Source organism: Maylandia zebra, linkage group LG7, assembly GCF_041146795.1.
Source record: "Maylandia zebra isolate NMK-2024a linkage group LG7, Mzebra_GT3a, whole genome shotgun sequence".
Classification (NCBI taxonomy): Eukaryota; Metazoa; Chordata; class Actinopteri; order Cichliformes; family Cichlidae; genus Maylandia; species Maylandia zebra.
This window is the reverse complement of record NC_135173.1, coordinates 41,139,950-41,167,931: the sequence shown is the minus strand read 5'-3', so window position 1 is coordinate 41,167,931 and position 27,982 is coordinate 41,139,950. Positions and strand designations below refer to the sequence as shown.

The window sequence follows — 27,982 nt, the reverse complement described above, 5'->3', positions numbered from 1 at the left end:
TTCTACTTTGGTTTCATCTGACCACATGACATTCTCCCAATCCTCTGCTGTATCATCCATGTGCTCTCTGGCAAACTTCAGACGGGCCTGGACATGCACTGGCTTCAGCAGCGGAACACGTCTGGCACTGCGGGATTTGATTCCCTGCCGTTGTAGTGTGTTACTGATGGTGACCTTTGTTACTTTGGTCCCAGCTCTCTGCAGGTCATTCACCAGGTCCCCCCGTGTGGTTCTGGGATCTTTGCTCACCGTTCTCATGATCATTTTGACCCCACGGGATGAGATCTTGCGTGGAGCCCCAGATCGAGGGAGATTATCAGTGGTCTTGTATGTCTTCCATTTTCTGATGATTGCTCCCACAGTTGATTTTTTCACACCAAGCTGCTTGCCTATTGTAGATTCACTCTTCCCAGTCTGGTGCAGGTCTACAATACTTTTCCTGGTGTCCTTCGAAAGCTCTTTGGTCTTGGCCATGGCGGCGTTTGGAGTCTGACTGTTTGAGGCTGTGGACAGGTGTCTTTTACACAGATGATGAGTTCAAACAGGTGCCATTCATACAGGTAACGAGTGGGGGACAGAAAAGCTTCTTACAGAAGACGTTACAGGTCTGTGAGAGCCAGAGATTTTCCTTGTTTGAGGTGACCAAATACTTATTTTCCACCCTGATTTACGAATAAATTCTTTACAAATCCTACCATGTGGATTCATGGATTTTTTTTTCACATTCTGTCTCTCACAGTTGAAGTGTACCTCTGGTGCAAATTACTGACCTCTGTCATCATTTTAAGTGGGGGAACTTGCACAATCGGTGGCTGACTAAATACTTTTTTGCCCCACTGTATCAGTTTATGAAATGTTTTTGTGTTTGGTGTCCAGCAAAACAAGCAATGGAGAAAAAAAAGATGTTTACTTTTACCACCGAGCATTAAATGTGAATACTAAGGGAAAAAAGTATGAGAAACGGCACTTTACTTTCCCAGGCTTTGGGGAGCCAACAATTTGATCCTTTCTCAGCTGCATAATCTGCAGATTTAAGCCTTGTATGAGAAGGAAAGAAGACCCAGAACGCTTCCCTGTGGTGCTCCTTTTGCTTGAAATTAGGAAAAGCAGAGGATTGAGTTCTTAGCCACTAGCTGGTCACTCTGTGGTCTGCTGATTAAGAGTCCAAACCAGTCTACACTCTTGTGTTTTTAGGGCCAAATTATAGAGGCTGCTTTGCTCATAAAACTGTGATAATGCTGAAGTATTCTTACACACTGATATTACGTCACAATAGTTCAGACCTCCCCGGGAAAGTCTATGCCAGGGTGCTGGAGAGGAGGGTTCGTCCGCTAGTCGAACCTCGGATACAGGAGGAACAATGCGGTTTTCGTCCTGGTCGCGGAACACTGGACCAGCTCTTTGTCCTCTCGAGGATACTTGAGGGTGCATGGGAGTTTGCCCAACCAGTCTACATGTGTTTTGTGGACCTGGAGAAGGCATTCGACCGTGTCCCTCGGGGCGTCCTGTGGGAGGTGTTGCGCGAGTATGGGGTGTCTGGCCCATTGCTACGGGCCATTCAATCCCTATACAACCGTTGCAAGAGCTTGGTTCGCATTGCCGGCAATAAGTCGGACTCGTTCCCGGTGGGTGATGGGCTCCGCCAAGGCTGCCCTTTGTCTCCGGTTCTGTTCATAATTTTTATGGACAGGATTTCTAGGCGCAGCCAAGTGGCGGAGGGCTTTCGCTTTGGTGGCCTCAGAATCTCATCTCTGATTTTTGCGGATGATGTGGTTCTGTTGGCTTCATCGGGTGAGGGCCTCCAGCTCGCACTGGAGCGGTTCGCAGCCGAGTGTAACGCAGCGGGAATGAGGATCAGCACCTCCAAATCTGAGGCCATGGTTCTCAGCCGGAAAAGGGTGGAGTGCCCACTCCGGGTCGGGGATGAGTTCCTGCCCCAAGTGGAGGAGTTCAAGTATCTCGGGGTCTTGTTCGCGAGTGATGGGAGAAGGGAGCTGGAGATCGACAGACGGATTGGGGCTGCGGCTGCAGTAATGCGGACGCTGCACCGGTCAGTCGTGGTGAAGAGGGAGCTGAGTGTAAAAGCGAAGCTCTCAATTTACCGGTCGATCTACGTCCCTACCCTCACCTATGGCCACGAGCTGTGGGTAGTGACCGAAAGAACGAGATCGCGGATACAAGCGGCGGAAATGAGCTTCCTCCGAAGGGTGGCTGGCCTCTCCCTTAGAGATAGGGTGAGAAGTTCGGCCATCCGGGAGGGGCTTAGAGTAGAGCAGCTGCTGCTCCACATCGAAAGGAGCCAGCTGAGGTGGTTCGGGCATCTGGCAAGGATGCCCCCTGGGCGCCTCCTGGGCGAGGTGTTCCAGGCATGTCCCACCGGGAGGAGGCCCCGGGGCAGACCCAGGACACGCTGGAGAGATTATATCTCTCGGCTGGCCTGGGAACGCCTTGGTATTCCCCCGGACAAGCTGGAGGAGGTGGCTGGGGAGAGGGAGGTCTGGACCTCTTTGCTTAGGCTGCTACCCCCGCGACCCGACCTCGGATAAGCGGATGAAGATGGATGGATGGATGGATAGTTCAGACCTTTAGCAGTTCACAGCTTCACTTGACTGAGGATGAGTTGCGAATTAAATGGAAAAACCTTGGGCCAGCAGGTCAGGGGGCAGAGGCATCAATAGAGAGTTTTTGATTATTTCCAGCCAGCCCAATGTTTACTGCACCTCATTCCTCTGCTCCCCACACTTCTCCTTACTAATGAGGGCAACATACCAAAAAAAAAAATAGCATGAAAGAAGAAATTGAAGGAAAAACTGCAGTAATTGAGCTGCAGGTTACAGAATACAGAAAGAAATTCTATATCACACACCAGTTGAACACTTTCAGTGCTCTTCAATGTCATTATTGGAATTGTGAGTTAAGATTTGAAGCCGTCCTGAGCTTAAAGCACAAAGAAACTTTATGCTGTTTTCACTCAATTTTCCATCTGCTGTGCAGCTCTAGCTCCAGGTAAAGATGTTTAAGACCAGTGCTGCTGCAGTTGATCAGCACATGTCCAGGAACACCATCTGCTTCAGCAGCTTTATTTGTGTTCAGCCACCATAAGGTTTTCTTTTGTCTTTGTGGGAGTTTATTAGAAGTGATTGTTCTTTTTTTTGTCTGGTGTAAATTCAGTGATGGAGGCTTTTTTCTTCTTCAGCAGAGATGTTTTGTTGGGGGTTTTTCTCGCTATATATATTAAAGTGAGGCTTTCTTTACGGCTTATTAAAGGCTGTTGCTTTTATCATTAGACTCATTATTAGATATGCAGCACCAAATGAAATGCTTTTCTCACTTGTAAGTGTGAAGCCTCGCACAGACTCGTGTGTAGACAAATCCCAGTCAGCTCAAAAAGCAAATGGAGTTCAGAGATACAGCATCTCCCTCAGGCCACACTTCTTTCTTTTTTTCCCCCTGATCTCATGGTTGGTCTTTGGCTTTGGAGGCAGAGGTTAGAGACACACAAACGGATGATTGATTGTAGGAGGTTCGTATTGTTTTTCCCACTCTGGTTAGAAGCATTCTCATAGTGGCGAATTTCAGCATGTTGTTGCGTTTCTTGTTTACACACGTTAGTACTCTCGACTCTCCCTTTAACACACTTGTGCACAGAAGTAAGACAGTGTTCCCGCACTTTGGTGTTAATCTGCCGAGGCCTCGGGATGTGATTGTTCTCTGTTGTGGAGTTCAACACTAGATTTTTCCGTTGTCTTCTCTGTTTGTTGTTAACTTTCTATTATCCTGCTTTTGTGCAGGATTTTTGCTCAAATTAAAACTCCGCTGCATCCTCCCTGTACCCAGATAGTTTCTGAGGAATGGGTCTTGTAAGACATGCAAAATGCACATTAGCATCATCGTTGTTGGTGAAGACGTGTGAGAGGATAATGAATTTCAGCTCAATTTAAGTATAATCTACTTCATTAGCACTTGGCATGCAGTTTGTGAACTCGAGTGAGTTATGAAGGTCTGATGCTAATATGCAACATCATTTTGGAAAAGACCAACTGTCAGTCAGGCTGTGACATTTTTATGCTTGGAGTTTCCTTTGATGATATTTGAGTTCTTTAAGGATGTCCTCTTGTTCAGTCGTGATTGCTTTTGTAATAAACCAAGTATTTGTAGCCTCGGGTCACATGTCTGAAGCTGGAGAGCTGTTCCTCTGACCTTGGGTTGTTCAATGGATTTTAAGTCAGAATGTGAAAGCACCAAAAAATATCCCTCCACGCAATTAAATCACCAGCCTGAACTGTTGATATAAGAATGGATGGATTTCTGCTTTGATGTTGTATATGCCAAATTCTGTTCCTACAATCTGAATGTCACAGAAGAAATTGAGACTTATCTGATCAGGCAGTCTTGTTTTTTCCTCTATCATCCAATTTTGGTAAAACTGTGCCAACCATAGCCTCAGTTTTAGCCTCAACTGTCAGGAGACACTTGCATTGAAGGTTCAACGCTCCTCTGCATACTTTAGCTGTAATGAATGGTTATTTTAAGTAAGTGTTGCCTTTTATGCCAGCTCAAAGCAGTCTGGCCATTTCCCTCTGAACTCTGGTATCGACAAAGCATTTCCGTCCAGGTAATTGACTGGATATTTTCTATTTTTGGACCATTCACTGTAAACCATAGAGATGGTTGTTAAAGAGAAAAATCCCAGTGGGTCAGCAGTTTCTGAAATATTCAGACCAGTCTGTCTGGCACCAGCACCCATGTCACGCTCAAAATCACCTTTCTTCCCCACTCTGATGCTGGTTTGAACCTCAGCAGGTCGTCGGAACCATGTGTACATGCCTAAATGTAGTGAGTAGCTGCCATGTGATTGGCTGATTAGCTATTTGGGGTACTGGGTAGTATAATAATTGGTTGGAAAGTTCAGTGACAATGATGTTAAATAACAAGGCAAAGAAACAGAGATAAGAATCACAGACAGTAGCTGCAGACAACAGTTTCTGTTGTTCTTTCAGAGTTAATTTAACTTCACTTAAAAGAAGCTCTTTGTCTTTTCTGACTTGTGTGATGTGCTTTAACATGGGTCTACAAAGACTACCAAGCAGATTCTTGCCAGGAGCTTTTGGTGGCTTAATTAAGCCAAGCCTTCACGAAAAAAAACTACGAAAAAAATCTTCTAAATGTTCCTGTAGCTACACAATAAAGTTAATATTTCATACAAATCCAGACATATATTGGATGCTGTAATTCCAATTTTACCTTCAAGGACTTGTAATAATGTAGCCAGCAACATTTTACTTTAAATGCTCAGTTGATTTCATTCGATGTCCCAATCTGAGCCTGTTAGCAGACTACACCGTGGCGATCAACTTGTTAAAATCACACCTGCTAAAATGAGCTTGTTTTTGGACATTTTTGAGAACACTGGAGCTTCAATAAGCTGCTAGTATAGCGTTTCATTTGTAAGCAGATACGAAAAATTGTAAATTGCATTTCCTATGAGAAAGATAATGGTTCTTGAAAGGTCGACTATCTTTTTTCCCTTTTTGTATCTATGTAAATGTCCCCAATTATTTCTAGTCTAATTTTCATGAGAGTGTGAGTGAGTGACAGCAGTGAAGAGATAATGGAAATTGAGGAGCAGGAGAGAAAAAAACCTCATGAGAGGGAAAGGTTCAGACTACTTTGAATAGAAGGATAGAGAGCCATGAGAGAGATTTCTATAAAGGACCGTTTCAGACCAGCAGTGGATACCCAGGGGAGTGGTCCCACAACATCCAATTTTAATGAGCGGATTTCAAAACTTACAATGAAATGACAAGTTGAGCCACAACCTAGGAGACAGCTGAGCGATGAAAATGTCTGCTTTCCCCTCGTCCCCCGGGGTATGTGGTGTTTTCCACTTCACTGGGTGTCCTGTCCTCACCTCTCTCTACCTCCCTTTCGTTTCCACCTCCTCTCTTCTGCTCTCCGGTGAATTACCTTCATCCATCCTCTTCTCACTCGTCACTTGTCATCATTTCTTACTCGTCTAAGTGAAACGCTTCCAGCGGGTTCAGATTGTCCAGAGTGTGGAGGACTGTTTCTTCTTGTTTGTTTAATGTCCATGTAAAAGAAAAGTATCTAATCAGTATAGCAGTATTCAGTCTTTTAATTGTGGTGTTGTCATGAGACTTAAATCCTCTACATTTCTTATCTATTTTGCTGTCTTTGTTGTGAGCTTTAACAGCTTTTTATTGGAGATGGATCAGATTTTTCCATTTATTTGCCCATCAAACAAACAAGGTTTTTTCCAGTGTTTTCTTTAATAATCAGGGTAGGGCTGGGCGATATGGCCTAAAATCAATATCACGATAAATTGAGCAGTTAACCTCGATAACGATAAATGGACGATAACCACCCCAAGTGCCAAAAAAACAAACGTTTTTGTTTTGTTTTTCATTTGATGGGGCTGTGGCAGGCATCATAGTTCCTCCAGTTATTTTGATAATATTATTCCCCCTAGACCTATTCTTTGCAATTATATTATTACCACTTTAAAGGACTGTAAAATGTCACTGAAAATAAATGAAGACAATAGTAGTAAGTACTTTTAGTGGTTAAGATTTATTAACTGAACAAAATAAAAAGTGTAGGATACAATATGTAACCATGCTCTCTAAAAAATGTGCATCCCTTGTAAACAAAATAGTTTAATAATAAATATGTTTCACATTGGCTATTCAAAAAGTAAACAATGATTGTGCAAATGTAATGCCATCATGGACAAAGGCCTATCTCTGCTAAGGCCTTGAGGTACTATAACTTGTAAACAAATAATGTCACAAACACAAATGTCAATTGAACACAGAAAAAACTATAATAAATACTAAGCACTGCCATGTGACTAGTGAAAACTATAAACTCTTAAACAAAAACATTAAATAGTGCTGTTTGCAAAAAACTTCAATAGAACACTGATAGTTAAAATTAGGCAGGGCTTGAACAGGGCACTTCAAAAAGGGGCAGCAGCAGACTTGGTATCCTGAGCGGTTCAATCAAACTACTGTTGTAGATGTTTACCTGAGTAGTGTTTACTCCAGGTTCTTGCTAAGAAACACAAGCATATTGACCATGTCAGGTTTCAGGCAGGATCTGAGGCATGTCACAATGTTTCCTCCAGAACTGAAAACCCGCTCGGATGGGGAGCTGGTGGCTGGGATGCAAAGATACTTTTTTGCAACGTTACTTAGAGTGGGAAAGTTTACTTGATGCTTTCTCCACCAATCTAGTGGATTTTCCTCAAACATTATTCAAACATTAATACTTTCAATTTTGAATATGACGCACAGAATTAAAGTCACTTTAAAACACACCAGATGTCACCACCCAAATATATTAAGATGTACACACTTACCGATTGCCAGGTGCAGCCTGTGCCCAAAACATTGCACCCGTGTCCATTTATTGAGCTTGACAGCTTTCACAATATTTGGGCCGTTGTCAGTTGTTATAGCAACAAGGTCCTCTTCACTGATGTCCCATGCAGACAGCATCGCTCTCAACCCCTGTCCAACCATCTCCCCCGTGTGATCAGATGGAAAATAGGCCGTCTCGAGCACTCTGGTACGCAGCTCCCATTTGTTGTCGATGTAATGAACTGTGAGACTAATATACGGCTCCATTGTACGGCTGGACCAGAGATCGGATGTGGCTGCAACGTGCTTAACGTATCTCAATTCAGCAGCAATCTTTTCCCTCTCTGTGCTGTACATGCTGGGAATGATAGTTTTTGAAAAATATTTTCGTGATGGGAGTTCGTATCTCTTGTCAGTTATTTTCATGAAGTGTCTGAACCCGTTACGTTCCACTGTAGCAATAGGAGCCATGTCTTTTGCTATGTGGTAGCCTATAGCATTTGTGATTTCTTGCCATCTTTTTGAAGTTCGCTCATATAGTTGAGTACTAGCAAATGCTTCGGTTATTGACCGCTGCCTGGTGGAGGAAGACGTTTTTGCTGGTCCTCCTACTCTCTTCTCGCTTTGAGCTTTTTTTTATGTCTTCGAATTGAATCACATGGTTGTGCTGCAGGTGGCGGAAGAGGTTGGTTGTGTTACCTTGACTTGACGCAACAGTCTTTTTGCAGAGTTTACATTTAACAATATTTTGATCAATATCATCCTTGTTGAATCCAAAATGTTGCCAAACAATTGCTGATGCATTTTTTTTGTTAACAAGCGTCTCCTCTTCCTCCTCCACCAGCTCTACCTCCGTCGCTGCTGCTTCAACATTTAAATCGTCCTCCATTTGTTCACCCGTGTCTCGTCTTGTTACAGGTAGTAGAGTCATGTGACTCCACCCCGTCAAGTCTGTAACGTAGCACAGCGTCTTAAAGGGACATGAACATCGCCAACCTGCACATGCCTTTTCTTTTTTTTTCTTTTTAAATACTGAATTTACCGACATGGGCAAAATGACGTCGATGAGAGTCATAAATTTCGGTAACGATAAATTTTTGATATATCGCCCAGCCCTAAATCAGGGTATACTTAAAAAAATGACAATTGCCAATTGTCCTCTCATGATGATGGGGTGGGGGGTTGTCTGCACCCAGTGTCATGGCAACCAAGCGTACGTTATAAATATCTTCATCCTTAGCCGTGAGTTTGCCCAGATACAATGTGACAAATTAATATCTCCGTTCCAAACATGCTGCTCATTTCCTTAGAAATCACTTGCCAGAACGAATTAAAGGGCGAGCGTGCACTGTATTAAAATGACCTGTCATTGATTAACCACACAGCCTCCAACATTCATCCTGCCCCCGACTGCAGCCGCCGTCTTGTTTAATGATGTCGGCGTGCACTTCCACACATCTGATAAATATCTCTAGAACATATCTGCCCGTATTTTTCCCCATCTTTCTTTTCCTTGTGTAACTCCCCCTTTTATGGCCTCCTCTCTCCAGCACGGAGCAGACCCCACTAAGAAGAACAGGGACGGCAACACGCCTCTGGACCTGGTGAAGGACGGGGACACGGACATCCAGGACCTGCTCAGAGGAGACGCGGCGCTGCTGGACGCTGCTAAGAAAGGCTGCCTGGCTAGGGTTCAAAAGTTATGCAGCCCCGACAACATTAACTGTCGGGACACGCAGGGACGCAACTCGACTCCTCTGCACCTTGCAGGTAAAAAAGCCGCCCAGCCCACACACTTTTTTTTTTTTTAAACCTTTTTATCTATAATTACGTCTTAATTTTATCGGTAGAGCGAAACACCACATTTTGATAGCACAACTAGCTCGAGCAGTTGACCTACAATGACCTCGTATTACATTACTCGCATAATACGGTTTTTAAAGTCTTGATAGCACAGACAGCGTTTGTCCCCTTAAAGGCAGACAAACTATTATGTATATATTCAAGGTGTGCAATCATTGTGACATCAGTTTCAGAGATAACAGCTGATACACCATCCTGCTAAAGCCCCTCATGGGGATAAACACACACACACAAATGCCTAATGAGATTCACGCTGATCTAATCATCCATAAATTTACATTAAAATTTCACCTTTTAGTACAAACCATGTCCTGAATTATGAAAACACATTATAGATGCAAACTCAAGGCTGAAAATGAGCATTTAGTTTTGTTTAACTCTTTTACATTATGGGTCATACTTTAGAGGTTGCTTTTATCCTGCTTTTGTTCAATTTGGTGCCCTAAAATGTGCATAATTGTGTCAGGAAAGTTTAAAGACCAAAAACTGCTTCCTGTTTCTCCTTTCTATTATGGATGGATTTTTTGTGTCTTAATATATATATAAACACACTTCTTGCTGCGTGATGATGCAGTATATTTAAATAGAGGAGGTTTTGCTGCATGACTGGCACTTCAGAAGTTAAGAAACTGCTGGAAAACACTTTAAAGGTCTGAATAAATCTGACCACTTAGACACACGCCCACGCACCCTCTGTGTTGATGTACTTTCTTGTAAAAGGAAAAGATGATTATATGTGCCGTCCCACTGCCGTGAACGTAGGCTGACATTCACTCTGTCTTTATCATTATTTTGTCTTCTCTCATTAGCTGACTGCGTTTTTATATCTTCCTCACTCATCTTTCTTTCTGTCCTGCTGCGTGGAATCGTCGCCTGTGGCGCTCTCTAGCCGGCTATAACAACTTGGAGGTAGCCGAGTATCTGCTGGAGCATGGAGCCGATGTGAATGCGCAGGACAAAGGAGGGCTGATACCGTTACACAATGCCGCTTCATATGGGGTAAGACACAAACATGACGCTTGCCTTTTTTGCTACCTGTTCATAGTTTCTTTAAAAAGTCTTTTATCTCCTTTAACATTCACTCACTTAAATACTTGAGGCCAGCTGTATATTTATAGTGCATTTGTTTATTTTTTTTATTTATTGTATTCGACTTTTAGAGTAGCAAGACTTACTTCATACTTGAAGCGCAAAACTGATGGAAATGAATCAAGTTAATTTTTGCATAAAAGTGATTGAAAATCTTTATCGTAAACCTTTTTTAGAATTCGTTCATGGATAAAGGTGTAAATGCATGATGAACATAGATTGATAGATAACCACACTTGGGTATTTTAATCAATAAAACAGCTCAGTTGCTTATAATCTTTCTATATGCTTCCCTTCACTATATTGTTTTACATACACTAAATTTAAAATACACTATTATTACAATACTTCACTTACTATATGATTTTATTGTGATTTTTAACATTTTGCAATATGCTCAGTATTGCATATATTGCAGTTTATCACCTTTTTTCAACTGCACATTAAGTCAAAATCATCTCAAGAGGTTGTTGTAAAGTTTGACAAGTATGCATATTTTGGATGTTTAGAAAATGTGTAGCACACAGTGTGTGATATTTAACTGTGACGCTGGATCGTACTTACCTAAACAGCAATAATAATGACTATCATCTTTAGCATGGGGGGGATATTTGACTGTTGAAGGTTTACATTTGTGCTTTTTCCCTTCATCTTTGGTGGCACAGCGCTCGTAGCTTGTCAGCAGTCTTCTGCTAAAAGAGTCATGAAACACGTGTTTGCATGAAAGCTTGATGAGCTGTGCATTTTGGAAACGCACACACAAACAGTTATACACACTCAAGCATCCCTGACTGTTACTGCAAAACAAGCTACATTCGGTTTGACACCAAGACACGAGCCGTAGACAGACGACGAGGGAATGAGGGAGACGAGCGGGAAAAGCAGGAGAGGAAGGACCGGAGGGAAAAGAAAAATCATGACAGATTTAATAATTCACACGTTTTCTGTTTCACACAATCCTGCAATCCGTTTTTACATGTTTTTTTCCCCTGATCTTAATTTTGTAGCACTCATTCAGCAACACTTCACACATTTGCTCTTGTTAAATGCTTTTATTCGTGCTGCCCTCGCCTCCCCCAGACACCTCCTCACTCATCTGCTCTCATTTTCTACCGTTTTAATTCCTCTCCTCCGCTTTCCTGTTTCTTCTTCTTTATGTCTCCCCGCTACTTCCTCTCCTCTGTCCAGCACGTGGACATAGCTGCTCTGCTGATCAAGTACAACACGTGTGTCAATGCAACCGACAAGTGGGCATTTACTCCCCTGCACGAAGCGGCCCAGAAAGGGAGGACTCAGCTCTGCGCGCTGTTGCTCGCCCATGGAGCCGATCCCACTATGAAGAACCAGGAGGGGCAGACGCCGCTGGACTTGGCCACGGTATGAAAGGATTTCTTGTGGGACTTTTTTTGGGATCTGTCCTAATTTCTTCCCATAACAGTCTTCATACTTATGAGTCAGCACATTGACTTAAATAGACGTTCAGATGGTTATGGTTAACTATTCAGAGAGTTGAGCGCCATAAGGAGAGTTTGCAGAAGTTTAGATGGTGGAACAGACAGCTTTCTAACTCCTCACACCCTAATGAGGTTTCCTAATGAGCTTCCTTACGCGTTTCCTTGTTTGACTGTAGGTTCCAAAGTTTGAGAGCCTCCTTTGGAAAACAGCACATCACTGCTGCTGACATCTACAGGCTTGTAACTCTGCTAGAGATAAGAGGAAACTTGCTGCTCTTCTCACACTATGCATTCAGTTTATTTATTGACCATTGGATGAAGTCATTAATGGATATAGCAGTCCCAGGAAAAGCCTGGAAAATTTGGCTTGCTCTCATGAAGCTTCGTGACAGTTTGATCCTGTAATGAAAACGTCACACGTGCCATTTTCTAGTTTAGTCCAGATTAGCTTTGGGATAACTTCACAAAGCGTGGCCTCTGACCATGATTGAGTTAAGCTTCTTAGTCATTTTCAAGGCATTACACAAAAAAATACAAACACAAGTGCCCTTACAACAAGAAAGTGCATATTTCAGTCAGAAGAAAAGAAAAGACAGTGTCTTATACTCAAAAATAAAGTGATAGATTTGCCAAAAAATCCAGAAAAAGTGTAGCACTACAGTGATTTGCTGCAAAAACACAACCTGGTGTGATCTGTAGATAGTGTGTTCAAAAATACAAACAAACATACAAAACTAATTCAGAGGTGTCTACATGTTGTGTCTTTGTTGCAGGCTGATGACATCAGAGCACTTTTGATTGATGCCATGCCGCCAGACGCCCTGCCAAGTTGTTTAAAACCACTGGCCACTGTGGTGAGTGTCTGCACACAGTATAGGCACAGATGCTGTCTCTGTGTTGAATCGGATGAAGTGTTAATAGCAGAATTCATATCAGTTTTTAATCTTAAGCTCAATGTAAAGAAAAACTTGCTTTGATTTAAACCTAAACGAAACACCGAACGGACCAGATGTGTGAACATTTTTACGTTTCCATATTTAAACAGACGTCTCACTGACAGAAGTCTTCATTCGAGAGCTGCGTATGAATTTATGTTGTCACATAATTACCAAAATGTGCAAAATCTAGGTTCTATTTGCAAATCAGTTAACCAAACATTAATTACCAAACCCAGACAAGGTCCGTGCACAGCGTTTAAATAGAAGCTGATTAACTAAAAAAGTGAGCAACGTGAAGGGCGATCAGAGAGGGCATCCTCTGCCAATTTCAGTTGCTCTGGATCTGCACCAAAATTTAATGAGTTCTTCTTGTGCCCATTGCTCCACCCCACGAACGAGTGTTATGACAGAAAAGCAAGTTTCACCTCAGCTGTCATGGCAGAGGAACAGGGAAGGGTATCGTCTCTGCCCAACCCGCTCTCTGAAACCCTTTTTCTTAAATCTGTTTTTTTAGTTTGTAGATGAGCCTTTTTTTCCTCTGCTAATTACGCCACTGCAAAACATGTTGCATATATAAATACTGATTTAAAAAAGATACAATTTTATTCTTTTATCCACTTTTTCATACTGTGCAGGAGCCCTAAAGAGATAAAAGTAACTGACATGTTACTCAAGGTGACCCAAAGTGCATTAGAGACAGGAACATTCACAATTCAGGTCTCCAAAAATCCGGTTTCATAACACATGAAAAACTGAAAAGTGTGTTTTGTTGCCTTGAGTAATTATAGTGGAAAGTAAAAAGCACAGTGATTAATTAAGTGTTCATTAAAATGTGGTCATTAAGAAGCTGTCTCGTATGTAAGCTGTCTTTATAGGTTAAAAGTATTGGTATCTGTATTGGAAAAAGCAATATATTTCCTTGGTATCAGATCAATACCAATATTTGTAGTGTCTCACAGCACTAAACTGAAGGCTTTCTTTATATTAGCTGGCTCAAGAAACCCTAAAGCCCCAGTCAGAGATGGCGGGTATCACAATGATGGTTATCGACTTTCTCTGTTAAGCCCACTTTTTGTTTCAGGCTCTGTACTCGCTCATGTAGAAAAGGGATGTTTCACACATTATGTAACAATCCTCGTGCATAAAATAATTCCTTTGAGTACTGCCTGCTCTGATCAGAGACGTTATGAAATAATGATTAAATGGTGATTAAAAAACATAAAACTATAACAATAAATAAGAGAAGAGATCCATGGTGAAGAGTACTAAAATGTTAAACAAGCATTTTGGTTCCAGTTATTTATTTTTATATCAAAGTGTGTTCCCAGTGCAGCTTTTTCCCCCCTTTATAGCTGTTATATTTACAGGACAGTTAAAGCTGTCCGTACTGTCCCACAGCCAAACAAAGGAGATTTAAAAACCAGTTTATTTTTCGTCATCAAAGTGAAATTATTCTTACTGACTGAACAGGTGTTCCTGTGTGTGTGTGTGTGTGTGTGTGTGTGTGTGTGTGTGTGTGTGTGTGTGTGTGTGTAACTGCTATTCCAGAGGTGTAAAAGAGACTTAGCAGCTTGATTCTTTACTTAGGATCAATTATAAAAATATATGTGTTATGCATCACATGCACATTCCACTCACAATGCAACTAACAGTTTGCTCGGCTGTAACTTCATGATATAAATAAAAGAATTGGTGAAAATGAGGCACTTCGAGCTGAATTTAAAGTGACACATGCAACATAAGCTGCTCCCAGACAGATTGTGGGTCTAAGTTACCATGGTGATTTAGCCCGGTAAAAAAGAGCCACAAAAAAATTGACATGTCTCGCTAACGTTTCACACTACACCGCTCTGATGAATGAATGGTCCCACAGTTAGTTTGATTACGATACACCATAACTGCAAGCCCCTGTGAAATCCTACATCATAACCTTGCGTGCATCTCCCGTGAAATGTAACTACACATCAAGACAATCAACATCCATCGTCGCTTCAAGTGGCTGAATGTCACTGATTTTCTGTGGTGTCTGGTTGCCATGTCGCTAGCTTTTTCAATTCACCTCAAGAGCTGAAAGCTCAAACACTCAAAATTGGTGACTAAAGAAAATTTCTAGAAAGTCTTACTAAGTCAAAGCAAACCTTCTCCTTCTTACTTTTAGGTAAGTGCCAATGTGGTGAGCACAGGAGCGACAGGGGGTGTGGTCATCTCTCCGTCTCCTTCCCCTTCGTGCCTGTCGGCGGCCAGCAGCATAGACAACCTGGCCGCTCCTCTGAGTGACATCACGGTGGCCGGGGCCACCGGTCCCGCAGATGGAGCGACTGGCTCCGACAGGAAAGAAGGAGAAGGTGGGTGAACGCACAAGAGCGCCCGTTGTACCACGAGTCAAAACTTGTGAAAACCCTGCTGACATCACTTTTTCTCTGCAGCTCTACTTGACATGACCATCAACCAGTTCTTAAAGAGCCTGGGGCTGGAACACCTCCGAGACATCTTTCAGCGGGAACAGGTACACAAACAGCATTTCTGATGTGTCAGACTTTTAAAGCGTGAAATAGGAGGAAAAAGGAGGAAGAGAGGCTGTCGTGAATCCAATCCTGTTTCTAAGCAAAACAACTTCATTGGTCTCCCTCTTTTTGTTGTTGTTACTTGTTGTGTGTGGATCTAAGGATGGCAGGATCTGTCTGCATCCTGTGGTCCACCACTGTTATCCTGACTGTAGTATCACAATTGACATAAAACTTGATGCACACATTTTATGTAGCTGTGGACCAAGGGTGGCCACATGCAGAACCACTTTGATCTTATGTGAGCCGAACAAGTGAAACTCCCCTTTCTGTCAGTCTTGATATAAGAAAAAGAAGCCAAATTTCAACAGTATGTCTCACTTTTATCATGACAAAGAAAGCCCCTGTAGTAAATGAAAGAAATCTCTCAGGATTTCTTTTTAGGCTTATGCTGTAAGAACTAAATGTGTAAAATAATCTATCATTTAATTACTTTAGTGGAGTATGAATGGTCACAGTTGAGGTCTTTATCAGTAGGAAAAGCTGTAAAAAGTTAAAAGTCCAAAATGTCCTCCTTCACATTTTCCAAAGCTATCCAAGGGGCCAGATTGGAGTCTTTGGCTACGTCCACACTAGCCCGGATGAATTTGAAAACGGCGTTTTCGTCTGAAAACGGCGTTTTCGTCTGAAAACGCTGTGCGTCCACACTGTCGTTTTCAGTCGTTTTCACAGAGTTGTGCGTTCACATTGAAACGGCCGAAAACGCTTACGTTCCAGTGCTGCGCACGCGTGAAACGCAAGACGATGCGGCCTGCCTCATTTCTGTCTGCCGTTTATTTACTTTCCGGCTCTTTGAAACGTCGCAGCAAAATGTTGAGGAAAAGCATCGAGTTAACAATGAGGTGGAGTTGTTGCTGCGAGTAACACAAAAGTACAAAGTTGCAAAAGCGAGTGAGAATTAAAGAAATTGAAGAAAAGCTATCTGGAGCATGTACAAACTGATATTAATCTTTGATAGGGCTGTCAAAATTAAGCGCAAACAAAACAACTGCTGTGTAATGCCCTCCACTATCTTAGTTTAATTGGTCACATGACTGCATCACATGACTAAAATGTGTCATCGTTTTCGAAAAGGCTCCGGGTTCACTGTCCACACTGCAATGCGAAAACAGCGTTTTCAAATGTATCCACTTTGGAGAGCGTTTTCAAAACGTCAGTGTGGACGGAGGCCAAAACGGAGAGACAAAGATGCGTTTCCAAACGAAAGCGTGTTAGTGTGGACATGGCCTTTGCCAGGCCGATCTTGGCTCCCGAGCCTTATGTTTGACACCGCTGCTGTAGATGTAATGAGCTGTGATTTTGTTTTCTTTTCTTTTAAGTAGCTCATTCAGAATTTTAATTTGTCTGGTAATTTTGTCGTCTGTAATTGTTTGATTTATGGTTGCGTATCTTGCAGACCTTCCCATCAGCATTGCGTTTTATTAGCAAGTCAAAACACCACAAACATCTGCTTAGCACGCCGGCTTTAGCATTCAGCTCAGAGCATTACCAAATTTGCACATCTTCGTGCTGAAAACTGTGGAAAATGGGCAGATGTATAGAGAGTAAAGAACACAAAGGGAGGCGGAGATCTCCACAGAAGACAGAGAAGAAGGTAAATCAAGACAAAGGGGAGGAAAGAGAGAAAGGTGCTTGAATGGATGAAGATAAAAGAAAAGAGAAGCAGAGACAGAACAGTGAAGGAGATGAAAGAGGTCACAGAACGAGGAGAAAACAGACAGTGAAATAAAGTAACACTGAAAGGTGACAGCTGGTAAAAGGCAGGGTGGAAGCATTGTGGGAGATTCTGTGTGCAGTTAAATTTATTCTTGCCCCCCTCCCCTCCTAAAGGGAAACAAGCCTTCATTAATATTCAAACTGAGAGTGATGCAGAGTGATGGGGTAAGAGTCAGCTGTGTCTATGTTTCTACTTCAGAATGACATGAACAAGAACTCAGAGGTGTGACAAAGAAACAAACATTGCTTCAGCTGACCTGTCACTCGTTATAGACGCCTTTAATTTAGCTGCAGACTTTGCACTTTGCTGCCGTTCAGTGTTCTTGATGAATCGCAGAATAATGGTTTGAACTTTGCACTCTTTGAAGCTTCTTCCTTGTCAAGCCTCACTGTTAACTAGCTTGATGTAAAGGAAGACGTTCAGAGGAGGTTTGCCCAGGGCCTTAATAATGTCTGAGGTCAGCGCCTTAAAGAATAAAAACAGATGTGAAGTTCTCATGCGAAAAGCAGTTTGAATTCTAGTGTTTTTCAAACAGTTTTGTTTAATTTAACCAGTTTTTGGTCCTTTCTTCAAATTGTTTTATTCTGTTAGGGAGATCCGCAAAAGTCAAACGCTATAGTTTACCCCTCCGCGGTGTGACAGGTTTCTGCTTAGCTTATTTCTCCGCGGAGCACGTCGCAGTAAACTCCCAGCAGACTACTCAAGCTGTGATGATTTACACCTGTATCAGTGATCAAGGCAGCGCGGAGGGAAAGTTATCTCTGCCTCAAGGATGAATCTCATTTCTACTCACCCTGAACAAATTCAGGAGAGCGGCGATGACTTCGCCGTCGTCAATTTGCATATCAACTGGCTTGATTACTGCCATCCATTCATTGACCTTTTCTTTGTGCGGCTGCTGTTTTTCATGAATATTTGTCAGACCTATTTTCTCCGCGGTACATCTTAGATCACTGAACTCATCACTCTTTACAGCGGACAGTTCAGATTATCAGCTTGTAGCATGACCTGCTGCCACTATCGGCACATGACTTACTGTTAAATACATTAAGGCATTGTTAAATCAATTTTTTATGACTGTATAACTAGAGGCAATGGGAAAAATAACAAGTGCACTCTTTTTTTCTTCTGGTTTTTTTTTGCCATCTCTGGGCAGATTTCACTGGATGTGCTGGCAGACATGGGTCACGAAGAGCTGAAGGAGATCGGCATCAACGCCTACGGTCACAGACACAAACTCATCAAGGGCATCGAGAGACTGCTGGGAGGCCAGCAAGGTCAGTATACTAGAAGAGAACAGCGCACTGAGTGTAACTGAGTGGAAAAGCATTCAAGGGGGGGGGGGTGTTAATAAAACTTGCCAATAAATATTTAAAACAATCAGTTAGACGTATTTCACAATCAATAACATTATATTCTACTAATGTTCAGATATGTTATCCAGGAAATGTGACTCATTTTATATCTACATGTCAAACACTTGGATTAGATACAAGTAGTTTGTGCCTTGCTGTCTTACACTAATGAAGGCTTCTCCTATCACAGAGGTTGGGAGTGATTCGTGATACCTGCTCAAGAGTGTTTTTGACTTGACAAGATGTTGTGAAGTAGTTTTTCCTAACCATGAAAGTAACTCTGATCATCCACTTTAGTTATCATTTCCTAAACTCTTTGCTATCTCAACTGATAGGTTGAAAAAACAAATGTAAACCTAATGATGGGCTCTTCACTTGCATCAGCACCTCTTTGGACTTCATCAATTTCCTGGAATCAACACTTGGAATCAACTCAGGATTTTTTATTTGATTAATATGTCATTAACTAACATGAAGCCATGAAACTGATTGTCAGTCAAGTCGAGTCTCTGTGTGTAAAAATGACTGTCGTTCCTGAACAATATAATTTGTATAATTTTCCTTTACCTTTTTAATTAAAATTTAGTTGAATTAAACATCTTGATCTCTCTTGCAAATATTTGCTCATAGGTGCAAACCCATACCTGACGTTCCACTGCTCCAGCCAGGGCACCATGTTGATCGATCTGCAACCGGATGACAAGGAATTCCAGTCTGTGGAGGAGGAGGTACGCAAACGCCCCTTTAAGCACATGTAACCTACACACGACACTGACCACATTTAAATTCATAGCACCTTTTTTTTTTAATCTTACCACCTGCATGAATTTCTTTCAGTGTGAAACAACATTTATTCATTTGCTTGAACAGTAATTTCAACCATGTGCCTAAAGACACATCACGCGGTGTCACAGCAGCCAGCTGAACGAGAGGTTTCATATCTGTGGAGCTGCTCCACTGCCTGCATTGCTCTCGTAATTGAGAAGCCGCGATTGAACGAGACAGCCGATATCAGTGTGAATGAGCTGAAATTAATGAGAACAGTCACATGTTAAAAGAAATTTAACAGGTAATTTCATCTGTAATTCTTCCTCGACAACTTGACAAATGACAGTCATGGAGTCTGGACTGATTTGTTTTTTTAAATACCAGAAGGAAAACAGATGAAATATTTTTACCTACAATTATTTTGCACACATTATTTTTGCTGTATTATGCCACATTTCCCCACAGGCACTGTGAAGGCATCTACTCTTGATTGAATGAGCTGCTGCTTTCCTCTCACACTTTATAGTTATTTTAACTTTTCACATCGAGTTAACAATGAGGTGGTGTTGTTGCTGCGAGTAACACAAAAGTACAAAGTTGCAAAAGCGAGTGAGAATTAAAGAATTGAATTGAAGAAAAGCGATCTGGAGCATGTACAAACTGATATTAATCTTTAATAGGGCTGTCAAAATTGAGAGCAAACAAAACAACTCTGCTACCTTAGGTTAATTGGTCACATGACTGCATCACATGACTAAAATGTGTCATCGTTTTCGAAAAGGCTCCGGGTTCACTGTCCACACTGCAATGTGAAAACAGCGTTTTCAAATGTATCCATGTGAAAAGTGTCACTCCCATCTGATGTGGACACCGGATCAGCTGGAGGCGCAATCAAAGATTGCAGCGGTCCCAGATCAGCTGTACACACTGGAATACTCTCCCATGTTGCTTGTCTGTGTTTATTGTGCTATGGTGTGTTGATATCTGTGCATTCCTGTATTATCCTTTTGTGTTACACATTTCGATGTTTTTTTTTCCTTGCTACCTGGCCTGACCTGTCTCCCCAATGTGATGTTTGTGTATTGTATGTACGGTCGGCAAGGTCTCTCATCTCTGTGGGCAACTGCAACTGACAAATAAAGGCTATCTCATCTCATCTTATCTCATTTTAGAAATCTGAGGGAAAAAAAGTTTAGTGTTTATGATGATTCATTGTTGTTATGTTTGATGATTTCCTCCTCAGCTACAGAGCACGATCAGAGAGCACCGCGACGGAGGCAACGCGGGCGGGGTCTTCAGCCGCTACAACATCATTAAAGTATGACCTACAAAACACATCACACTGTACAAATACAGAAATAAGTGATTTTTATTTTCTTCCCTCCTTTAAAGCAAAAAAAGAAAAAGCAATCTGGACATAAATTAAGCATTTTATGTGTGCTGTTTCCGTCCTCTCTTTCCTCTGACTGCAGATTCAGAAGGTTGTGAATAAGAAGCTGCGGGAAAGATACACACACAGACAAAAGGAAATTGCAGATGAGAATCACAACCACCACAACGAGCGCATGCTCTTTCACGGTAAATAAACACTGTGCATGTGGTAAAATATGAAAGCATGCTGAGCTTCTTTAAATATACTTTTTTATGCTGAAATGCTCTGACAAACATTTGCACTCCTGTAATGAATATTTGTGAAATACATTTGACTCATGTACCAAACATCTGAAAAGGAATGAACTCTTCCAACAAACACAGCTAAGCACACGAATCCAAAATTGGATTATCTCAGTATAGGACAGTTAGTTAAACTTAGTATTACTCTTGCTGTGAATCCATCATCAAGTGGACTAGAAAAAACCCCCAATTCATCCCCAAAAAGGGGAGTAGTTTTGAATTTTACTCTAGTTAACGGTGTTGTCAGCGCCCTGCGGGGTGGGCAGGGAGTGTGGACACCCAACTTTGTGAATGCGATACCATACATGTACCTACTGGGAGGCTGAGACAGCTACCAGTATTTTTTTTTCCCTTTATTAATGTTTTTGGAACTTTTGGTATCATGAGATGGTACCTGCATCCCTTTCAACTTGCATAGATAGTCCAGCCCATACATGCCATCACAAGATGGTCTGCTGCTGCAGGACTACTGTCTGCTCTTTTGATCGATGAGAAACAGAAGAAGCACCACTAGAGCCCCACAGAATGACCTCCAGATGGCCACCCATAAGCATATTTATCACATTATCTGTCAGAAACTGACTTCATGAGCAGGGCCCAACATCCTTTATTGGAAGGGGTAATCACAGCTCAGTGCAGCTCAGTTGTCATTAGTTGTCATAGTCTGGCTGTGCTGGACTCTGAGCGCATGTCCCAGTAAAGGATGTCGGGTCCTCATGCTGTGCTCATGGCATTCTGATGTTATGGGGGTCAGAAACACACACGGGTAGCCCGTTGGACATCTTGTTGTAGGGCTCTGGCAGCGCTCCTCCCTTTCCTCCTCACATAGTATTGGACCGTGAAAGTGCTTATTATTGATTGTGTGATAACTCTGCTGCAGTCTGACACATCCACGTCGGCGCTGCGGCATCGACTACAAACATTACACCAGATCCATTTAACCTGCAGCGTTTAACTGTCATACAGCATTTTGGAGAATAGGAGCACGCATACCATTCAGTTTTGGATGATTTCTACAGACACTGAGGCTAACATGGTGGCAGGTTTAACCACGAGGTTAAAATTTAGACAGCATAAAAAAGGTCCATAGGTTCAACTCTACATGAGTTCCTGCAAAGACTTAAAAGAACTGCACCGCTCAAAGGTATCCGACAGCTCCTGATATCTACTTTAAAAATCAGTACATGAGCTGATGTGGTGAATCAGTCGAAGCACCTTAAATATCTGTGACAGCTTTGGCTGTCAGCATGCCGTCCTCTAAAGCTCAAAAAGATGAATTAACCGGAGTATGTGAAATGCATAAATTCTGTTTCCTTACATGGAGGGAAAGTAAGGAAGCGTCGCACTCTGCACTTCCTCCGTCCTCTCCTAGTTTCATAGTTCTCTTGAGGACTAAGGTGCTTTGTAATTAACTGTAATATTATCTTTCTTTTTAACTGCCGTAGAGTGGAATCCTCCCAGTTTCTTAGCTCAGTTTCCAGTACGCAGTACACTACCTTTTCTGGCATCTTCAGAGTCTGCTGTGATCTTTTATGTATTACTCTTGTATCTGAAGACATTTCTGATGCAGGCATCACTGTCAGGACAGACATGCTCACAGTGGAAGCAGCTGAACATTTTGTGTCATTTCTCACTTTTCGGGCCTTCCAGGTTCTCCCTTCATCAACGCAATTATCCATAAGGGCTTTGATGAGCGTCATGCATACATCGGAGGCATGTTTGGCGCTGGCATCTATTTTGCCGAGAACTCCTCCAAGAGCAATCAGTACGTGTATGGGATCGGCGGAGGAACAGGTTGTCCAACCCACAAAGACCGCTCCTGCTACATATGTCACAGGTGGGTGCTCACATCGGCCTGAGCAGCTTTAGCGAGATCTTTTTCGTTTCTTAAAATATTCTTGAAATAAAAATTGCCTTACCGAAAGATCAAATAAACTGATTTTATCGATTCCATGGTGTGCGTCTGTGTGTTTGTGTGTGTTTGCAGACAGATGCTGTTCTGTCGGGTGACACTCGGTAAATCATTCCTTCAGTTTAGTGCAATGAAAATGGCCCACGCCCCTCCTGGTCACCACTCCGTAATAGGACGACCCAGTGTCAATGGTCTGGCATATGCAGAGTATGTCATCTACAGAGGGGAGCAGGTTGGTACACACAGAAAAACATTTTTGCCTTCTAAATTTCAAGGTACTTGGAAGTTTGAGTTACTAAGTCCAACTTTTGAAATTTGGACATAATAACTCATGCAAAAAATGTATGTATTTATTCATGTTTTTTCAGCGGCGGAAACAAGCTTTTAGTGAGTAGTGGCAAGTCTTTGCAGACATTTGGCATCTTCCATGCAAACTGTTTGCACAGTTGTGACCAAAGTAATCGTAAGGACCTTGTCGATGCAGCACCACAGCCAATTTCACCCAGTAATGGCAAGCAACCCGAACTACTCACTCACCAGCCTTTCAGGGAATACACATTATTACTGTCATTCCCAATGGGAACACTGACCAGTCTCTAGCACGGATGTCACAATACCAGGAATTTACTAATTGGTACCAGTACCAGTAGAATTACATGATTCTTGATACCAAACCTATAAGGGCAGCAGCACCAGTTGCCATCTTCTTATTCTGCATATAGCCACTTGTAGCCGTATGCTGCCCCCTACAGTTGTACCTCAGTACATACACTGCCTGGTACCCAAGGTACCAAGTAAGAACTGTCATGTTTTCAGAATTGTGGTATGAAATGGTGACCATGTGACTGGGGCTTTAGCAATCAATCATAAGCACTCAGAGAATTATAATTTTTTTCCTAGCGAATGGAGGTTGCCAGGCAGTTGCCAGCTGGTCTCTAGGCCCGTGTGACTGGGTGTTTAAATCCTCAAAAGGACCAACACTGTAAATTCCAAAAATCCTCAGCATACACACATTTGAAATACTTACCCAGCCTTTAAAAGATCATACTTAATTTACTTTGTCTTTCTTGTAGTAACCCACGTTTTTTTCCCTTGCACTGAAATCATAACAGTTTGTTTGACTTTCATGTATTCTTTGTCCTCAGGCTTACCCAGAGTACTTGATCACCTACCAGATTGTGAAGCCAGAGAGTCTGGCCACGCCTGCTGCCACTGCTGAGCAAAAGTCCTAAAGCACAGCTGGGTGCCAAGTTAGCCAGACTGTAGTGGACAAATCTCTAAGAGGACCAGAACTGAACAGTAAGGAGTTTCAAAGCTGGGGGTGGGTGACACGAAGCATCGGCTGGCCAGGAGTCAGATGACCCTCAAACGTGGAAATAAGGAGGAAGAAGAGACGGTGTCTTTCAGTTTTTTGGGGTTGTAATACAGGTTCAGTCCAAAAGGAGCAGACAGTAATAATTAATCATTTGAGGAGAAAATGGAAACTGTTTCATCAGTATTAATGGAAGCTGTTTTTGCAGGCCCTGTGGCTTTGATCTCAAAGTGAAAGCAATTACCACAAAAAAAAAAAAAAAATCTAAAACAAACAAAAAGCTGTTTTGTTTTTTGGCACCTTTGCACTGCTCCTGTATTCTAGCCCCAGGCTTTAATGTGTTTTTTATATTATGTCCTCTTTTTGCTTTGCACACACACCCACAACATCAAAACAATGCTCCAACGCCACCTCCAGATGCATCGAGAGAACGGAAATTCAGCGCGTTTCTGTGTCGTCGCATTTTCACCAGAGGCCGATATAAAGGAGAAGCCACAGGAGGAGAATATGAAATGAGATGAAACGCAGAGAAGCAAGAGAATCGTTGATATCAAAAAGCAAATAAAGCTGCTGACGGGACCTGCTGCAGACTTTCCACTACAGTCCACACCGGGACCAACCACCACCTTACACCCGCAAGTCAGTCAGACCAAACCTGCTCGTTTCAGATCCGCAACATATCAAGCTCATACACTGAAAACCACATGCAGGCTCATCAAAATATAAAATTGGGATCTTAGCTCTCCGGGAAGTTAAGTTATAAGTGGCCAGAGGGGCCGATGGCGCGAAATGGCAGCCTTGCTTCTGTCAGTCTGCCCCAGGGCAGCTGTGGCTACAACCGTAGCTTGCCTCCACCAGTGTATGAATGCGAGAGTGAATGAATAGTGGCATTGTAAAGCGCTTTGGGTACCTTGAAAAGTGCTATATAAATCCATTATTATTATTATTATTATTATTATAAGAAGCATGACAGGCTGAGACACCTGTGACAAGCCAGCTAACCTAAACATACCTCTTATTTTTCTCAAATATGCCACCAAAAATCTCGTTTCAAGAACTGATTGCTGCCTTTGTAGTATCACAGGAAATTTGCAGTCGTTATAGGAACTGCATCCAGAACTGCCATGTTGTTTCAGCCCAGTTCTGATTAAAAACCAGTCTTAGAGCCATGAGGATCACAGACGATTAAGGCTATCATACGCATAAACTACTCTCACCTGCCAGTTTATTAGGCGCATCTAGCCAGTAAAAAGTGCTCAAATGAAATCCTGCTTTCTGTTACACCCACATTGTTTTATACCTTTAAGTGGTACTGTCATTTTTCTAGGAGCACCTGCTAACCTGCAAACTCAGTGTGTTGCAAACAGATTTGTGCATAAGCTTCATTTCCAGTTCATTTGGGTTAAACTTCACTCAGCATTCAATAACAAGACAGATAAAGGATGAATTTGTGTCTGCAGATGGCACGCTTGCTTTCTGCTGCTGTCCAGTTTTGTTATTTCAGTCACTGGAAAAGTTGAATGTATGCAGTAGAAGAGATGTGGCGTTCTTTAAAGTCTAACTTTAAGCAAGCGTGATGGTTTGGGTAATTTTGGTTTTGTTTTTTGTTTTTGTTTTTTTTTTTTGGGGGGGGGGGGGGGGTTCAGCTAATCACACAATACTACTGTCACTGAAGTATCTTAATGTCACTGACACGTTCCCACATGTGGTCATTTCAGTTCCTTTCCATTCCAACTTTTACTGTTGATGCCCTCTAGTGGTGAAACAGACAAATTGCCAGCTTGCAGTACTGTGTTGAAGGCTATCAGAGAGGCATTTATTTTTGATTTTGTTTAAAAGTACCGTTTCCCCCCCAATTTCAGGCAGTTCTTTGTTTGTTTGAAAGACTTCATGCTCCTCTGTTTACACTCCTCAAATGTGAAAGTGTCACTGTACTGTAAACTGTTTTCACACTTCAACCCTGAACTTTTTCTAGTCTACACTAGAGTGTCTGCTGCAGTTGGATTGGATATTAAGCGTGTATTTAACTTGCCGGCATGATGTCAGATTGCATCAATATGTGACTGGGGGCAGGGTGGAGGAGTTAGAGCCGGTGATCTTCCTGCCTCCTGCATACTCCACCCCAGGCAGCTGGCTGGCCTTAATCACATCACACAGAGCAGTTCCAGTAGTGAGGACACAACCGAACCTGATTGTGCTGATATTTTCTGGCATTCCTGTGTAGAAACAACTTAATGAGGCGTCAGCAGCTGGAGCCTGCAAAAAGAGTCTTTTTATATGATGATGAGGCTGATGGATACGTTTCATGTCAGGATGAAGTATGACGCTCATGACTAAACACCAACATGTTACCATTTCTCTCAAAAAGTACTATAAGCTCAAGGTTTTCCTTTTTTGTTTTTTTTTTAACTGCAATGACTACGTGTTTTTCTGTTAACGGGTCTTTATTTATAACCTTTAAATTCCCTATAGATCATGGGGAGGGACCACACATGAATGTAGCTGTATGCTTTTATTCACCTCTGGTCATGTCAGGTGAAACGCAGCAGGGCTGATGGTCTTTGAAATCGAATGCTTTTAATGAGACAGTTGGAGTGAAAGCACCGGGACGGTGATTCTGACCATTATGGAGTTCACCTCAATCAGGAGAGATGGTTCATGTCTCCTGACCTCTGTTAGTGGTAAATTTGAGGGTAAAACAAATGAATGTTAAAGTGGTCCTATTGTGCTTAATGCTGTTACAGTGCTGGATGGGCAAAGTTTCGAATAATGGAGGTCAACATATATGCAAGTAGGAGCGCAGAGCTTTGGTTATGAACAGAGAAGCTCCACCCACTGGCTGTATAAACCTTCTGTTAGTGAGGGGCTGCCAATCAGAAGAAAGGTTGCTTGGCTTGTTTTAGATGATGGATGAACTCAAGTGCTACACCTAGGCTCAATATAAGATCAATAAAATTACTTTGAACTGTCAATCACATGAGGTAACACTATTAAAGTCCAAGAATATAATAAAAATAAGCACAATAGGGCCACTTTTATTTCAGATTTTTCTATTTTTTGACTTGCAAGCCTGAATTAACTCAGTTGAACTAAACACTGTAGCTGACCCTCAGAATAACAAATGAAACCTTTTTTGGGTGTCCTCTTTCAAGTTGTGACTTATTGACTAATTGATAGTGTAGGTAGGTTATCACAGTAGAAGAAATTATTTGTGTAACTGTGAATTGGGAAAATGAAAATGAAATGACTAAAAATGGGAAAAATTGAATGAGGAGATTGAAGAAAAGATGACTCAAGCAGAAATGAGGAAAACATTTCAAAAAACCTGAAATTAAACTGAAGTGAAAAGATGTTTTCAGTGGAGAATTGAGGTTGCTTCGCTGGAACAAAATGAAAGGCCCTCGTGTAAAGCCTGTTTTTTGTACTTCCACCAGAAGCTCAATTAAAGTTTGAGTGAGTGTCGGTAGTACAGTTTTTAGATAAAACGGCAGCATCGCTGTCGGCTGTCTTGGTACTGACCTCATTAAGGCCGGCAGATGTTAATTTATGATCAGAGGTCTGTGGGCATTGCTTGAAATTGGAATGTAAATAAACTAAATCCAGATGCACCTTTTAGCGGGTCTTTCATGATTAAATTTTAGTTTATTTTGCCCTCCTTTTTTATGTCATAACCTTTTGAATTTTAATTTTAGCTGGTCTCTGTTCAGTGACCAACCTTGCTGTAAATAGATTGGAGGGGGGAGCATCTCTTCAGTCAGTCAGGTGTTGTCTAGCTGTCTGAGCTGCCTTCTACCAGAAGCCACTGGTTTCATTATCATTTCATTCTGTTACATTTGCCCTCCTGTTGTACAGATGGTTGTACAGATGTGCTGCTGACCAGCTAACATGTGGAACAGAGAAACTCCTTCATGACTATACAGAAGAAAAATCCTTAATAAAAGAATTTAAAGTGTC

The 27,982-nt window shown here is 42.0% G+C and overlaps 1 protein-coding gene across 2 annotated transcripts in view; it reads left to right on the top strand.

Moving 5' to 3' along the window:
- Nucleotides 1-27,982, top strand: part of tnksa (tankyrase, TRF1-interacting ankyrin-related ADP-ribose polymerase a) — a 108,993-nt gene extending 81,011 nt beyond the window's left edge. For both annotated transcript variants that reach the window (XM_004538332.5, XM_004538330.5), the window contains 13 exons: nucleotides 8,933-9,152; nucleotides 10,135-10,244; nucleotides 11,523-11,711; nucleotides 12,562-12,642; nucleotides 14,885-15,071; nucleotides 15,153-15,232; nucleotides 18,164-18,284; nucleotides 18,993-19,090; nucleotides 20,374-20,448; nucleotides 20,603-20,708; nucleotides 22,455-22,641; nucleotides 22,792-22,948; nucleotides 23,862-27,982. In XM_004538332.5, the coding sequence (XP_004538389.2) occupies nucleotides 8,933-9,152; nucleotides 10,135-10,244; nucleotides 11,523-11,711; nucleotides 12,562-12,642; nucleotides 14,885-15,071; nucleotides 15,153-15,232; nucleotides 18,164-18,284; nucleotides 18,993-19,090; nucleotides 20,374-20,448; nucleotides 20,603-20,708; nucleotides 22,455-22,641; nucleotides 22,792-22,948; nucleotides 23,862-23,948 (1,698 nt within the window). In that variant the 3' untranslated portion in view covers nucleotides 23,949-27,982. The remainder of the gene's footprint in view (nucleotides 1-8,932; nucleotides 9,153-10,134; nucleotides 10,245-11,522; nucleotides 11,712-12,561; nucleotides 12,643-14,884; nucleotides 15,072-15,152; nucleotides 15,233-18,163; nucleotides 18,285-18,992; nucleotides 19,091-20,373; nucleotides 20,449-20,602; nucleotides 20,709-22,454; nucleotides 22,642-22,791; nucleotides 22,949-23,861) is intronic.